Source organism: Sarcophilus harrisii, chromosome 5 (assembly GCF_902635505.1).
Source record: "Sarcophilus harrisii chromosome 5, mSarHar1.11, whole genome shotgun sequence".
Taxonomy (NCBI): Eukaryota; Metazoa; Chordata; class Mammalia; order Dasyuromorphia; family Dasyuridae; genus Sarcophilus; species Sarcophilus harrisii.
In genome coordinates, this window is record NC_045430.1 from 146,144,762 (window position 1) to 146,159,957 (window position 15,196).

Sequence of the window (15,196 nt, forward strand, 5' to 3'; positions counted from 1 at the left end):
AATTTTTCATCCAAAATTATAACAGCTATAGAATAATAACTTTCAAATAAGTAATTTTTTTCTTTTTTCTAAAGGAGTTCAGCACACCATCTTCTCCATCTCCCCAACTTGTGTTCTTCTACTAAGATAATAACCAAGGAGATGTTCCCCCAAACTTTCTAACCTCCCAATTCCTCAAATTCCAAAAATCCCATGCCCTACTTCTTTATTCCATACCAATTACATAAGGGGATTTTCATTTAATAGACGTGATTAATGGGTACAAGGATGCCACTATCCTATAATTAAAAAATTGATAACTTCTCTACCTGACCATAACAACATTGCAAGCTTCACCAAACTTCACCAATTATCCTTAAATCTGCTAATCCTCAGTACTTTAGTCAATAACCCTGTTCTGACTTTGACTTTAGTGGACTATTCCCACCATCTTACTGCTTCTACTCCTACTTTGCTACTAAGCAAAGCAAAGCTAGAAGAAATGTCATGAGTAAAACACACCGAAAATTCATGTGATTTAACCTCAAATGTGTCCCTATTGCAACAAGGTAATTCTACTATTCCTACCTGATATTGGTTTCACCTCTCCTTCCCCACAGGTATTTCAAACCTTCTCCACTCCAAAGGCCCCTATTTCACAAGAGAGGACCTTGACTCTTGATTTATTTTTTAAACTGAGGCTATTAAAAGTGAGTTCCTTTTTCTCCTATTCTCTTTATCTCAAATCCCTTCAACAGCATCTCTCATCCTCTCTTCTTTTCCTCCGGTCTGACAAGACACAGCTCTTCTCCTTGGCAAGGCTGATAAATGAATATCATACCACCTGTTCTGCAACAGACTTAACTCAACTATTGCCTCCTCTATACTCTTTCTTATCAAATGATTATTCCCCAACTGCCTAAAAACAGTCTACGCATCTCGAAAATCTTCATTAAAGACTACCATCTTCTAAAGCAATTATCCTCCCTTTTAGTTAAATTCTTTGAAAAAACTGGATATACTCTCTGCCTCTACTTCCTCTCCTCTCTCAATCACTCAATTAATCTGGCTTTCAACCTTGATCAACTGAAAAGGCTCTATCCAAACTTATCAGGATCTCAACTGTCAAATGCAATGATCTTTTCTCAGTCCTCACCTTTCTCTCTAACACCATATATTGCTTACTACATACTCTTCTCCTGAATACTCTCTCTTTTATGGGTTTCCATGTTGCTATTCTCTTCTGATTCACCTCCTTCTATCTGATAGTCTTTGTTGACTCTTCATCCAAATCACAATCCTGGCTGTGGGTGTTCCCTAAAGTTCAGCCTGGAATTTAACTTTCCTCTTTTTCCCCCTTTTAGTAACTTCATCAATTCACAGGGGTTTTGACTATAAAGAATTTATATATTCAGTACTATATATTCAATCCAAAAAAAATCTCTGACCTGAATTAAGTCCCATAATCACTAACTTTCCCTTAAGACATTTGCAAAATGAAGGTCCCAAGAGCTATTTTAAACACATGTTCAAAATTAAACTCATTATATTTACTTCCAAACTCAATTCCTTCTCTTAAGAGTCACCACCATCCTTCTAATCTCCCAAGTTATTATTATAATTCTAATCTAATCCTTCATTTTCCCCAAACTATATACACAATATCCTTGCCAAATCTTGTCTTTATTCACATTTCCAGCATTTGACCCTTCTTTTCATTCACCCAATTGCTGGTTTTGTTCAAGTTTTTAAAATTTTCCCTACTTGCCTAATTTATTGTAATAACCTCTTCATTTGTTTCCTGCTTCCTCTCTAGTTATCTTAACACACTGATGACAAAATAGTTTTCTTAAGTGTGGCTGGCTATTGGTGCCTCTATTAATTCAACTCAAAAGAGATTTCTGTTTTCTCAAGGATAACAGGAAGTTTAGTCTTACAAGTTTAATCTACAACTATTAGTGCCCTCCCCCCCAACTTTTTAACATTTATACTAAACATTTATTAATACAATTGATGCCATGTTTCAAGCTGTTTTCATGTTAACGTTTTGCAGAAAAAAAAATTTCCTTTAATTCACTGAACATTTCTGTGAAAAAACATCACAAAAACATGCGAGTTAATACAAATAATTATCATGCCTAAAATATTGCCACTCAATACCAGCAAAAAATTAAGGTTTACCATATTCAAATATCAGAAATAACTACAACTTTAAACTTCAAGCACAAAAAAAAATTACAACAATATATTTGAAAACTATTTTGTACCTGCAGTGTATACAAATAGGCACATCTTCATGTTCTTGGTATTCCCTCATAAGACTGATCATGTCCAGAATAGAATCAAATGATGAAGGAACATCATGATCTGGCCAGTTCACATAATGAAACTGATACAGTCTACGAGATTCCTTGAAGAAATTAAGAAATTCAACAACTATGAAAATCCTCTTTGAAATTTTATACTATATAACATTTTCAGATGTTAGGGACTTTCCATATTTCTAAGACATTTGCACTGCTTACTAGCTATTGTTTTTAAAAGGCACTATTTATTGATAAATTAATATGTTCCTACAACTGTGGTAGATGCTATAAGGATTAAAAGGAAGAAATGGTTTTAATCTACAAAAGTTTAGATTTTCATAAAAACTTTTTGTGTAAAAAACAATCTGAAATAAAGTATAAAATATTCCCTTCTTTATATTGTACTCCCAAGCTCTACTTTAGGAAAGGGGAAAAAGAATGGCTTAAGAATCGTTTACACTGCAATAAATAATAGTTGCCCAGAATGTGAGAGCCTTTTGGAGTTAAATTCAAAATTTTTATTTTACATTTAGATAACAGAAGCCCAGAGAGGCTAGGTGAAAAGACTGAGTTGAGAGCCAGTTAGTAGCAGAATCAGTTAGTAGCAGAATCAGAGTAAGAATCCACATTTCCGAGATTCTCTTGTCTAAAAAGGGTGTGGGTGGGTCTCACACTAGGGACAGCAACATGGAGCCTTACAGAAATCCATTTCTAATCTTTGATTTGGTAATAATAGTTGTTTCAGATGGGGAAGGTATTAGGAATAAGAAAGCTAATAAATAAAGTGAAGAGAATATTAGATTTGGAATCAAGAAGGTTTCAGGAAGAAGCCTGCATCTTTATTAATTTAAGGGCCTTGGATAGTAAATAAATCTCCTGTAGCCTTAATATAATCATCTGTAAAATAAAGATATTAGTACCTATTTCACTTGTTTGATCAGATTAAATCAGATTTTACACACACACACACACACACACACACACACACACACACACACAGATATAGCTATAGATGTGCTTTATAAACTTTATAAAGCTTTACATATGATTTTATCCTGACCCCCAATTAAAACAAAAAAAAGCATAGTCATATTGAAAAATTAGAAATAAAAAGTACATGAAAATACTTTAAATTTACAGATAAGATTAAGTGGGAATAACAATAATACTGATGCATTTTTTTCTCTCTTTTTTTTTTCTGACTTAGGAGAGATTTCCTGGTCCCTCAGCTTTCAAATAAGGAGCTATTATGGGAGAACAGTTTAATGATGATATGAGAATACTAGGATCAATGGGGAGAAAGACAGGAGGTAATTATTTGAAGAAAATATACAGTATATTATAAATCTGTTACATTTTAATAATCAAGAAGATCTAATTTCAAATCCAGTCTCAGATACTTGAATAGCTAGGCTATTCTGGGCAAGGCACTTAACCTCTGACTTCCTCAGTTCCCTCATTCCCTCATTAAAATGAAAATACAATTTCATGTACCTTCCAGAGTTGTTAGGATCAAATAAGGCACTTTTAAGGTGGTTAAGCACAGTGCCTGGCATGTATAGCTACTCTGCAAATGCTAGCTATTACTGTCACTATTATAATATACATATATGGTTTTATTACTACTGATCTTATATGTACTTATAAATAAGTTAAATTAGAAACCAATTTAAGATGAGGTAAGATCCAGAATATAAAATCTCCAGGAAAAGTGAGAAAGAGGTTACAATTCTAAATTATAACTTAATGCTGAATCTTAACGATTAGCATTCAACCTTCCTTCCACCTCAGCTTCTAAACTAATGTTAAAAAAAAAAACAAAAACTAATTTAAACTTTAATGCCAGTTTTTCAAATGTTTGTATTCAGTTACTAAAAGTTCTCTGATTAAATGAAATAATTATTATTAATCAGGAAATTTAAATTCAGTTGACTAGCATATCACATATTTCAATTAACATATGTTGACTCAAATTAAAATTAGATATATTTAAGGAATTTGAATCTAAAACTTCACAATGAAATCTACAAATAAGCCCTCAAACATTAACGTATAAAATAATTTCTACACAAAGCAGCAGCAAAACATCACCCTAAAAATTTTTTTTTTTTAAAGAATGGTAATATGATAGTAATGACACTTGGGTGAATTGCTGAATTTGGCACAAAACTCCAATTAAATAACTGCGTTTCAAGTGCTTCCCCCCTCCCCATTTAAAAGATCAGTATCTTTCAGCTGTAGTATCAATGCTAAAAGTAATGACAATCACCAATCTCAACTACTATATACAAGAGATAATTTGAAGTACCTACAATTACTGGAAACAAATTAATCAAAAACTTTTCAATTACTAAAAATTTCACATACTAATTTAAAAATAAATTCTGCTACTTGAGTGGTCAAGAAAATATTATAGACTTGAAAGTCAGTGCATTTTGTAAATAAAGAATAGCTGGCCCTAATATTTTTAGATGAAGAAAAAAAAAATATGTCAACCATTTCTCAAAATGGAGGGGGAGGGGGGGGAAAGATGTTTTTATTTTATGTAGAAAATGATGAACATTGCTCTCAGGTCTCTACTCTTAACTCCTTTCTCTACCATGACCCAATCAGACCACTTTGACCCTGGAGCCCTTTGTTCTGACTAAATAGTTTTTCCCTGAACCTCCATTTAATGAAAAACCCTAGCCCAGCTCCATTCAATTCACTCAATCATTCATTCTTCTCAGGAATTCTTTTTTTAAACCATGTCCTCACATGGGTACCTTTTTTATGTGTGAAATTTCCTTTTATATACTGTCTTCCATCAAGAAAAGCTAAGCTCAAGAACTTTACTTGCTTATAATTCCCAACAAAGAGTACACTGCGTGGCATATACTGAGTGTTGCTATATTAAGTATACTTGGCATATACTAAGAAATAACTGTTGACCTTTAAAGTAAATGATGCTGCATTTCTGAAAACAATATATACAGATTCAACCAGAAATAGTTAAAGTCCGAGTACTGAATTAAAGAAAGTCAAATTTTTAGTCCCTGATTTTTTCACTTTTTACATAACTATATAAAGTTCGTAAATCATCTAAAAATATTTGTAAGATACATACAGATACACACACACACACACACTACCCCTCTGAATCACATCCTGAAGGTAGAACTCTAAGCTTAAAGTACTTACGTTTTGAAATTCAAGTAACAATGTTCTAATATAGTAGTCTGTCCTAGCTTGTTCAGCTTCCTAAATGAAAAGAAACAACTGTGAGGTACCATAACCACTGAACTATAGCAGACGTAAAAGAAAAGGAAGATGGGGAAAGGAAAGGAGAGGACACTACTTGACAATTTGAAATTTAGATCAAACTAATAGAGACTACTTAGAATAATTGTGTAATTTTATTAGAAATCTATCTATGGACAAGGTTTTCAGGGTCTAAAAGAGCAATTACCATCAACATCAAGCAAAGTAAGAAAAATCTAGCCCCAACATTTTTTGCCAAGTATGCCATTTGTTCTACAATCACCCCAAAATTTATAAGGATCCCATAACATCTCTAGGGCAGTACAAACGGATGAGAAAAGAAATCTCTAAATTTCAGTTAATAAGATAAACCTTCCTTCAATTAAATATCCACAATGCACAATTTTCTAGGACTTTGTATAATCAGCATCCATTTCCCTTTCATTTCTATATACTGATACACTTAATTCTTTCCATGTGGTAGACTAAATAATGCTATGATGCCTTGTTTTCAGTTAATAAGGTTCATACATCAATTCAGTATCATGAAAGTGTTCATCAGAAAAGGAATTCCAAATGTTTTTTGATTTTAAAAACACTACATAAAAATATGTTTTTATCATTACAGGAGGAGTTTATTTACCACTAAAATGCAACTTATTACCTGTGAAACCTGGGGGGGATGAAGGGGAAGAGAAAGAGAGAGAGAATCACTTATATCCTCATCTGTAAAATTAGGAGGTTGGACTAAATGACCCCTAAAAATCCCCATAAAGTTTTAAACTCTAGGATCCTATATGTAAAAAAAAAAAAAAAAAAGCTGTTTATATTAGTATTTAAAACTGTATTTCACACCAAGCACCTATTAAAGCAATATGACAGAAGCTGAGGCAAGTTAAAAAGACTCGTAATACCATGAGGAGTACATGTGCTGAATAATTTACAACACTGGTTTTATAACTAAAGACTGCTGTTCCATTCTTCAGAGCAGGCTTGAGGGTCAGGAATATAGAGATTCAAGTTCGACTGCTTTAACATACTGGTTGTAAGATTCTGGGCAAAATCACTTAAACTCCTCGATGTTCCTGGACAATTCTTCAAGATTATAAATTGTAGAATATATGCTAAAGTTCATTAGTGGAAGACATCTTCTCACCAAAAATTCCCTATACACTAGTGAAATCACAAAACCCAGCCTTAAAGAGTAAGAAGAGTTATTGTAATGTAGATACTTACACAAGAAATTTGAAATGGTGCAAATGTAAGAGAATCTTCTCCATACAAAGGCCAGTAACGTTCACATTTTTTCTGTTGGCCAAAGAAAATTATTCAAATTAAGTTACTTATAAGTATAGCTTTTCTTAAACATCTAAGTTCTCTTAACAGCCCGCTTACTACTCATAAAAATAAAAACACCACCAATTTCCAACTTTTTACTCAGCTTTTAGTCCTCATTCAAATATTTCAATATGACTAATGCTATTATCTACATGATCCCAAGAGCTGGACACAGCTGGTCCTATTCTATTATATATCTGCTAGGACAGAGTTATTAGTTAAGAGTTTCAATTCATTAACTCAAAGCAGATCAGGTGACAGCACTCATGCTTTTCCTATTTTATCTTTAATCAAGACTTCCAAGATAAAATCATTTTTATGTAAGGCTTGTGAAGACGTTTCCTTCCAATAGTTCTCTAAAATAGATAGCTTAAGTATTGTCCTTATTTATATAGATAAGAACAGACTTAGACTTGTCCAGGCCCATCTCCTAATCCTGATCTGCATCTGGCCCCTGGATCCAGATGGCTCTGCAGGGGAAAGTGAGGCAGGTGACCTCACTTAGCCTCCCTCACTCAAATCCAATTTACTTGCATGTCATGGTGTCCCTTCCCTGATGTCATGGTCCTCTTGGAGAACAAAGGACAAACTGATGCAAATTGTGTTCCCCTTGACATAGGCAGAAAAAAGTAAGCTATACAACAAATTATCCTAATTCTAATACTCTATTCATAATACTCCTCAAAAAAAAAAAAAATGCCATATTCTCTAATCTCCCAAAATATATTCCTCAGTCTTGTGAGACAATGATTTTCTTTTCTAAAGAAATCTGGAAAACCAAAAAGGAATAAAGGGACTACGAAGGGATAGAGGTGTGTAGAAGAAAACTCTTTCCCCTCCTGCCCTCAATCCTAAATATTTTCTACTTCTAATTTTACAGAATCCATCTGATATTCAAAACACATTTCATAAACTTTTTAGTCCCTAGGGACAGATAGGTAATACATTTGAAAGAGAGTACAAGGCCTAGTGTCAGGAAGATTCAAGTTCAAACGTGGCCTGAGACACTCACTAGCTGTGTGATCCTAGCCAAGTCCTTCAACCTTTATTTCCTCCAAAAAATAAGCCAAACAACCCAACAAAAAAAGGAAGAAAGGAAGAGAATGGGATGGGAGGGGAGGAAGAGAAGAAAGAAGGAAGATCAAGAAAGTAGGCAGGAAGGAAGGAAAGGAGAGAGGGAGGAAGAAAGGAAGGGAAATCCTCACCAACGCAGAATTAAAGATTGTTCATTATAATGTTACTTCCTTAGGCTAAATCAACATCTACTACTGAGTTAGCATAGTGCCTGCCACTTAACAGGAGCTAAAAATATGCTTATTCCCTTTGTCTAGTTATTTATAGTTCTCTCCACTATTCTGATTTTAAAAAAAACATATCAAGGAGTAATGAATAACAGGAGAATTTGGTTCAAGCCCAGTTTAATTGAATCCTGAAAAATTCTAGGACATTAAAAAAGAGATGATTAATAAGTATCTAAATAATGAAATGGCAATCGCAAAAACTTAGCATGGCATCCAAGAATTACTTCCTATCAGGCAAGCCACATTTGTTTTTTGCTTTGTTTTTTTGAAGACAAGAGGTTTAGTAGACTAGCAGAGGAAGGTATGCTACAGACACTGTCAAATGCTGTACTGAAATTTAGATCAACTAAAATCATGCTATCTTAATGGATAAGACATAAAGAAATGAGCTAGAGTACAGCATTAATCAAAACTAATGGGTTAATAGTAACATGAAAGTCTCTAATTCAGTCTTGTGGACCTATCCTTGATTGCATTCTCTTGAACAACTGTAAGTTAAACACATGTTTATACCTTAGAAGAAGCAGACCATAATGTTTATCAAATCTATGGATACAAAGTTGATAGAAATAGATAACATGCTGAAAACACAGTCAGGATCTAAAAAGATTGACACATTTAGAATGTTGTTGCAAATTAAGACGAACTTAACTAGAGACAAATGTAAAGATTTATACTTGGGAGTCAAAAATTTCACAAAATACAAAATGGGGAAGGTACAGCTACGCAAGAGTTCTTTTGAAAAAGTTTTGTAGCTCTGGTGAGTCACAAGATCAATGATTCAACAATGCAATATGAAGAAAATCAATAGTATTAGGGCCTTGCTTAGCCAATAGAATGTATGCTTAATTAAGAGCATGGAGAACCCATTTTATGTATTTTTATTCCCAGGTCTTACCATCATGGCTTAAAACCCAATGAGCACTTAATATTTTTAAAAAATTCATTTTAAATAGAAGGATTTGTAAATTAATTCAGTTATAAAAATTAAAGCAAGTTATATATATAAAGTTATAAAAAAAACTAAGTTTTATTTATATATATATAACATATATGTAAGTTATAAAAAATTAAATAAAAATTGATATATGTGCTCTTAGAAATATGAGCCAGACTAGAATCATCTCAGAGGGCACAGAATTCCTAGTGTCATATCACTGAAAGTGGGAGTTTCATTTTAAAAAGCAATAAAAGGAGAAATGGTACATTTCTGGTCACATTTTTAAACTCTTCAGTGACCATACATTTTAAAAAGAACCACTATGAACCTGAGCAAAAACAGAACAGTCTGTTTTCTTATGCCCTTTCCTTTGGATTCAATGCTAATAAAATTGCTCAAATGGGCAAATGGCAGTAGAAAATCTGAAGGAAAAGTCACATAAACAAGAATTAAGTGTCAACTATATGCCAGGCGTGGTGCTAAGCACAGAGATAGAAAGAATGGCAAAAAACAAAACAAAAAAACAAACAAAAAAAAATCGATCCCTGCTATCAAAAAAATTACAGTTTAATTGGTGAGATAACAAACAGGAGATTCAGATGCAAGACACTAGCATTTAGGGAGATCAGACATGGCTTCTTAAAAAAGGTGGCATTTTAGCTATGCTCTACAGGAAGTCAGAGAATTCAGAGGAAATGAATCAGTAAAAATGTATAGCCAGGAAATAGAATGTTCTGTGTCCAAGGAACATCAAGAAGACCAATATTAGTGGACCACAAAAGAGCTGGAGAAAGTGAGTTGTGAGAAAACTGGAAAACCTGGAAAGAGCCAGGTTGGATAGAGCTTTAAAAGTCAAATACAGGGTTTTATAATTGATTCTAAAGATAATATGGAGTCACTGGAGTCAACTACAAAGTATGAGTCAGGTCAAGTGGCCTGATTAGGAGCAGGAGCATATGTTATAGAAAGATCAATTTGATAGCAAGGGGGAAGAAGGCCTGGAATAGATGCTTGAAGCAGAGAGACCAGTCAAAGGTCTAAGCTTGAAGCGATGGCTGTGTCAGAGGACAGAAAGAATTATATATATACAGGACATGACTACGCTGCACAGGTGCAACTGCTAGGTGATTTATCCACTGCCAAAACCTTTCCCTCTAATTTTCCTGACATGAGATTCCTTGATAAAGCCAAACATACCAGTCCCTCCCAGTAAGCCTCTTAACAGAGTGATTTGTAATTTAGTACCTTCACTTCTATTGTCAAATTTCTTTTTATTCACACAATTCTTTTTATAACCCTCTTGTAGCCCGATTTTCAGTATACACAGTACAAATTAACATCTCTACCAAAGGGTTACTGGGAAAAAAATTTTTTAAAACCAAATAAAAATCTTTCATTTTTCTTCATTCCTTAGCCATAGTCTAGAAATCAGGCCCAAGCAAATCCATCCTTGGGACCTTTTAGTATTAATTTAACAACCTAGGCCAGGACTTGTTAACCTTTTTTTTTTTTTGAGGAGGACAGATGGTTTATTAGATTAGCAGGTCTGCCCTTTTCACCTGAGAAATTTTTACAAGACCTTGGGATACAGGTATATAAAAAAAGGTATACAAAAACAGTAACTGATAATAAAATCTTAATTTTGAAGCCCCTGCTTTCAGTTAGGCAACCCCATATGGGGTCATAACTCACAATTTAAGAAACTTTTGTCTGGCCATGGTTGCCTTTGGTGCAAAGTAGTCTTCCTGTTGTATGTGTAATGCCTTTCCACTTAATCTTTCCAAAAAGTGAAGCTTTACTCTATAATTTGCCTATCAACACTTTTTCCTCTATTATGTTAAAAATGACACATTCCTACTTTCTTTTGAAAATAGCCCACTATAATGTGGGCCTGAGGTCCAAGGTGTCAGATTACAGTGTTGGTAAAATAATATGCTAGAGTCATCCTGCCACTTTTAGGAATAAAATGATCTTAGGAATTATATAATATGACTAGTATATTCAAAGGGCCAATTCTGCATAATAGCTGAATCATGATACACTGAGATTTAAATATATCCACCTTTAATACTGTGATAAATATGTAGGAAGTAAATAAAAATGTAGGAAGTAATAATTTGTTTACATACCCTTCCCATTTCAAATTCTCGACATGCCATTACAATGATCTTTAAAAAAAAAAGAATATATATATATATACACACATATCAATTTAAAGCACAAATTAACAGATACTTTTAAAAAGACGTAAATTTGGGACAATTTTTCTCTGTATTCACTTAGTTTACTTATAAAAGTTAATAAATCATCAAAATCACATCTTAATAACTCCATTTCTCTGAATTATTTTGAACAAATTGTTTTATGAAGTTTGAAACTGCTATTTATAATCTAAACGTATACTAGAAACAAATAAATACACAGATATGTATGAAGAATATAATAATAAATATAATATAAACATAAATTTAGTTTATAGATCAAAAAAGCAATAAACTGCAGTTATCTAATTTTAATGGAATTTATATGCTTATTTTAGAAACATTTCTTATTGTTTAAACTATACTTTAGTGCTTTTAGATTAGAAATATTAAGCATTTTAAGCAACTTGCACAGAATTTTCTAAAATGATATAATTTTATTTCTTACATTATTAAATCCTTTCCTGTGAAGAACATGAAAAAATAAAAAAAACGTAATGACTGGAAATCTCAACAGGTATTAGGAAAATAACAAGTTTGAAATGTCTTAATAAACCTATAATTTAAAATCAAATTTTGATGCAATATAAACTTCATTGAAACAATGAAAAAATTCAATCATATTAAATAAAAATATATTTGGGGTAACATGATAATCACAAAAGGTTATCTTTTATCTTTTAGTTTCACATAAATCTCACTATTGCTCCTTATAAAAGAGATTTGGAAACAAATTACTTACTACAACATTGTATTCCCATATCATCCTCCAAAAATCTATAACTGTATTTGCTAATGGTCCTTGTGTTGCAACATATGCTTTTGGCCCATAGACTCCCTAAAAAAAGTAAAAAGCAAATTTCACATGCAAAGGAATATTAATGACATCATTTCTAAGCATCTCAAACATGATTCCCACTTCTATTATATTTCCAAAATGTTTTCTCATAATGATAGCATATCAACTTCTAAAACATGTTCTTAAACAGGGATATATAATGAGGCTAACAAAACCTTAAAGTCCATGTAGGTATCACCTTTATTTTATGAGAGACCTGAGGTTCAATGGTAAAGCAACTTGTATAATATGAATGGTCCACTAGATGGCCTCTAAAAAGCTTCTCCATGTCTACATACGACTCACTTATTTTATCTCTTATAAGGCTAAAGGCAATAACAACAACAACAACAAAAATACGATGAATGAACACAAGCAAAAATGGAACAACCGACAAACAAATACTTTTATGCTGGGTTCAATCCTAAATGGACTTTTTATATGTATTGGTAACAAGAACATGTAATGAAAACAAAGTTTCTAAGTCAAAACAGAATCCAACCCATCATTAAAATTTTTTTAATTATAATTTTAAATTAAGATTTCCAAGTTAACTCCTAAGATTCACCTTTTAAAAAAACCCATGAAAAATGTTATTATTGTTAACATAATTCAAAATAGCAGACTATAGCAAAATTAGTTAAACAAAATAAGGGTCCTTAAAGTTATTAAGAAATAGAAATCCCATTTAAAAATAAATGAAAAGCTTTTTGCCCAGACTGAAATTCATTAGGATTAGCAATTATATCACTGTATCAACTGTATCACTTCCTCCAGAGGTTAAGAGATTTGGTTCTGGGTCACATCTTAGAGAGTATGTATCAGAAGTGAGATTTAAACTCACCTTTGGTGTTTTTATGACTAAGCCTAGCTCTTTCATCTACTGTGCCAACACTTGCTATTCAAAATAGGACCAAGATAAATCTTTTGCTATGCCTGAAGTTCAGATTGTCACCATAAACCAAAATAAATTGATTTTCAAGTAGGTATACCTGATTATATACTAAGTAGTCAATATTTCGAAGATAATTTAATTGGTTTCATTATCTCACTGGGTTACAAAAAATCGAACAAAAATATATGTAAAACTGCTTTGCAAACCTCAAAGTACAATGTAAATACTAGACATTATTATGTGTTAAAATATACCTTAATAAAATTCGCATTGATGTAGTCTGAATCTTGGGAAGGAGTCTTTAGAGTCAGTTTAACTCGGCTGTGATCAACTATAAAAGAAAAGATTCCAGTAAATGACACCCCATTTTATGTGACAGTATTTTAAAATGCAAACACAATTTCAACAAAATAAATGAAATAATTACATAAAAACAGTCAAACAATAATGTAGCTGTTCCCAGAATAATGGAGGCATAAAAATGGGAATCCTGAATCCTGAATTCATCTCAACCAAAATGCTTATTGGTAAAGAAAAACTAAGTAACCTGTTTTCATAACAAGCCAATTAATTTTTCCCCCTATTTTAATTAATGTAATCAAAAGTCTAATGAAATATAAAAAATTTCTATAAACTAAGAAGCAACTAGGTGACTGTAAAGCTATAAAATGAAGTGGAGAAGGAAGTGGCAAACCATTCCAGCATCACTCCAAATGGGGTCAATGAACAATAGATAAACCACACTAGTAGAAACACTACTATTATGGAAATTAAATTTGACTGTCAGGATATGCTTGCTTTATTTCAGCTTAACCTAACTACACAGTAACATCTACTTTGGTGCTCTAAGCCTAATAGATAGTTCGCGATGAAAAAAATATAATTTCTAACTATTACTTCAATTTCTCCATAGTGGTGAATAGGATATGGTAAACAAAAAATAAAGATGACCCTCCTTGGCTACACAAATTGCAGCTCCACAATAGTAACTTAATAATCTGGTTAGAAGTTAGCAATGAATAATATGTCATCCTAATATGGAAATGTTTAAAATGTATATGCATAAATAACTGTATAAATATTTATACATATATTAGATTTGACATATATTTTAACATATTTAACATTTATTGGACTATGCCATCTACAGGAGGGAGTGGGGTAAGGAGGGAAAAATTTGGAACAGAAAGTTTTGCAAGGGTCAATGTTGAAAATTCCCCATGCATATGGTTTTGTAAATAAAAAGCTTCAATAAAATAAATAAAATTTTAAAAAAAATTTTTTCAGTTAAATGTGTATGGATAACCTATATCAGATTGCTTGCTATCTTAGGGATAGAAGAAGTGAGGGAGGGGGGAAAATTAGAATTCTAAAATATAATTAAGTGGGGGGGGGGGGAGAGGAAATGGAAAAATCACATATGGCAAAAATTTTCTGTGAGCTAAACCTACAATTAAGAAAGTATAATTTCATTGTGAAATATTCACTAAAAATTCTTATCTTATCATTTCTGGAAAAGGAAAATGAAAAATACATAAAAAGGTATGGACAAATAGAATGAAAAGATCTGCAAAGAGATATCTTTTATTCAATCACTTCATCTCCTCCACTCTTAGGAAGATGATATTGTTTTCCTATATTTGCTTTACCATTTCTATTTAAATCACTTTATCAAATGAATATTTTAATATCTTTCCATTATTTCCCCCTTCAAGAACGATAACCACACTTAATCCACTAAATATGGAAACTACAAAATGTTTTGAGTTTAGCAATGAAATTATTCAGTTACTTTACAATTCACTCCTTACAACTTCAGTGTACCTGCTGTAAGGGGCCCTAATTAGTTCTTTTCTTCATTATACACTACATTAGATCTGCAATTCTCCACAAAGATTTGAAAAGGACTTCCAGCCCAGCCATAGAGGTTCTGCAAGCCTGAGCCCAATTTCCCATATAATCTATATGTATTGGTGGGAAAGTGTGTTAGACTTGGGGAGATAATTAATCAATAAATAATTATTAGGCACCTACTATGTGTCAGGCACTATTGTTAAGCATTGTGGATACAAAAAGAAATGAGTCTCTGCCAGTCCCTGCCTTTTAATTTTCAATCTAATGGAGGAAACAGCAATAATATAATAGATATATATCTTTT

The 15,196-nt window shown here is 32.4% G+C and overlaps 1 protein-coding gene across 2 annotated transcripts in view; it reads right to left on the reverse strand.

Moving 5' to 3' along the window:
• Nucleotides 1-15,196, reverse strand: part of PTPN12 (protein tyrosine phosphatase non-receptor type 12) — an 83,866-nt gene that overhangs the window by 21,166 nt on the left and 47,504 nt on the right. For both annotated transcript variants that reach the window (XM_031938686.1, XM_031938687.1), the window contains exons 3-8: nucleotides 13,293-13,369; nucleotides 12,048-12,143; nucleotides 11,234-11,272; nucleotides 6,762-6,833; nucleotides 5,466-5,525; nucleotides 2,247-2,389 (exon numbers count right to left, since the gene is read on the reverse strand). In XM_031938686.1, coding sequence (XP_031794546.1) covers nucleotides 2,247-2,389; nucleotides 5,466-5,525; nucleotides 6,762-6,833; nucleotides 11,234-11,272; nucleotides 12,048-12,143; nucleotides 13,293-13,369 — 487 coding nt within the window. The remainder of the gene's footprint in view (nucleotides 1-2,246; nucleotides 2,390-5,465; nucleotides 5,526-6,761; nucleotides 6,834-11,233; nucleotides 11,273-12,047; nucleotides 12,144-13,292; nucleotides 13,370-15,196) is intronic.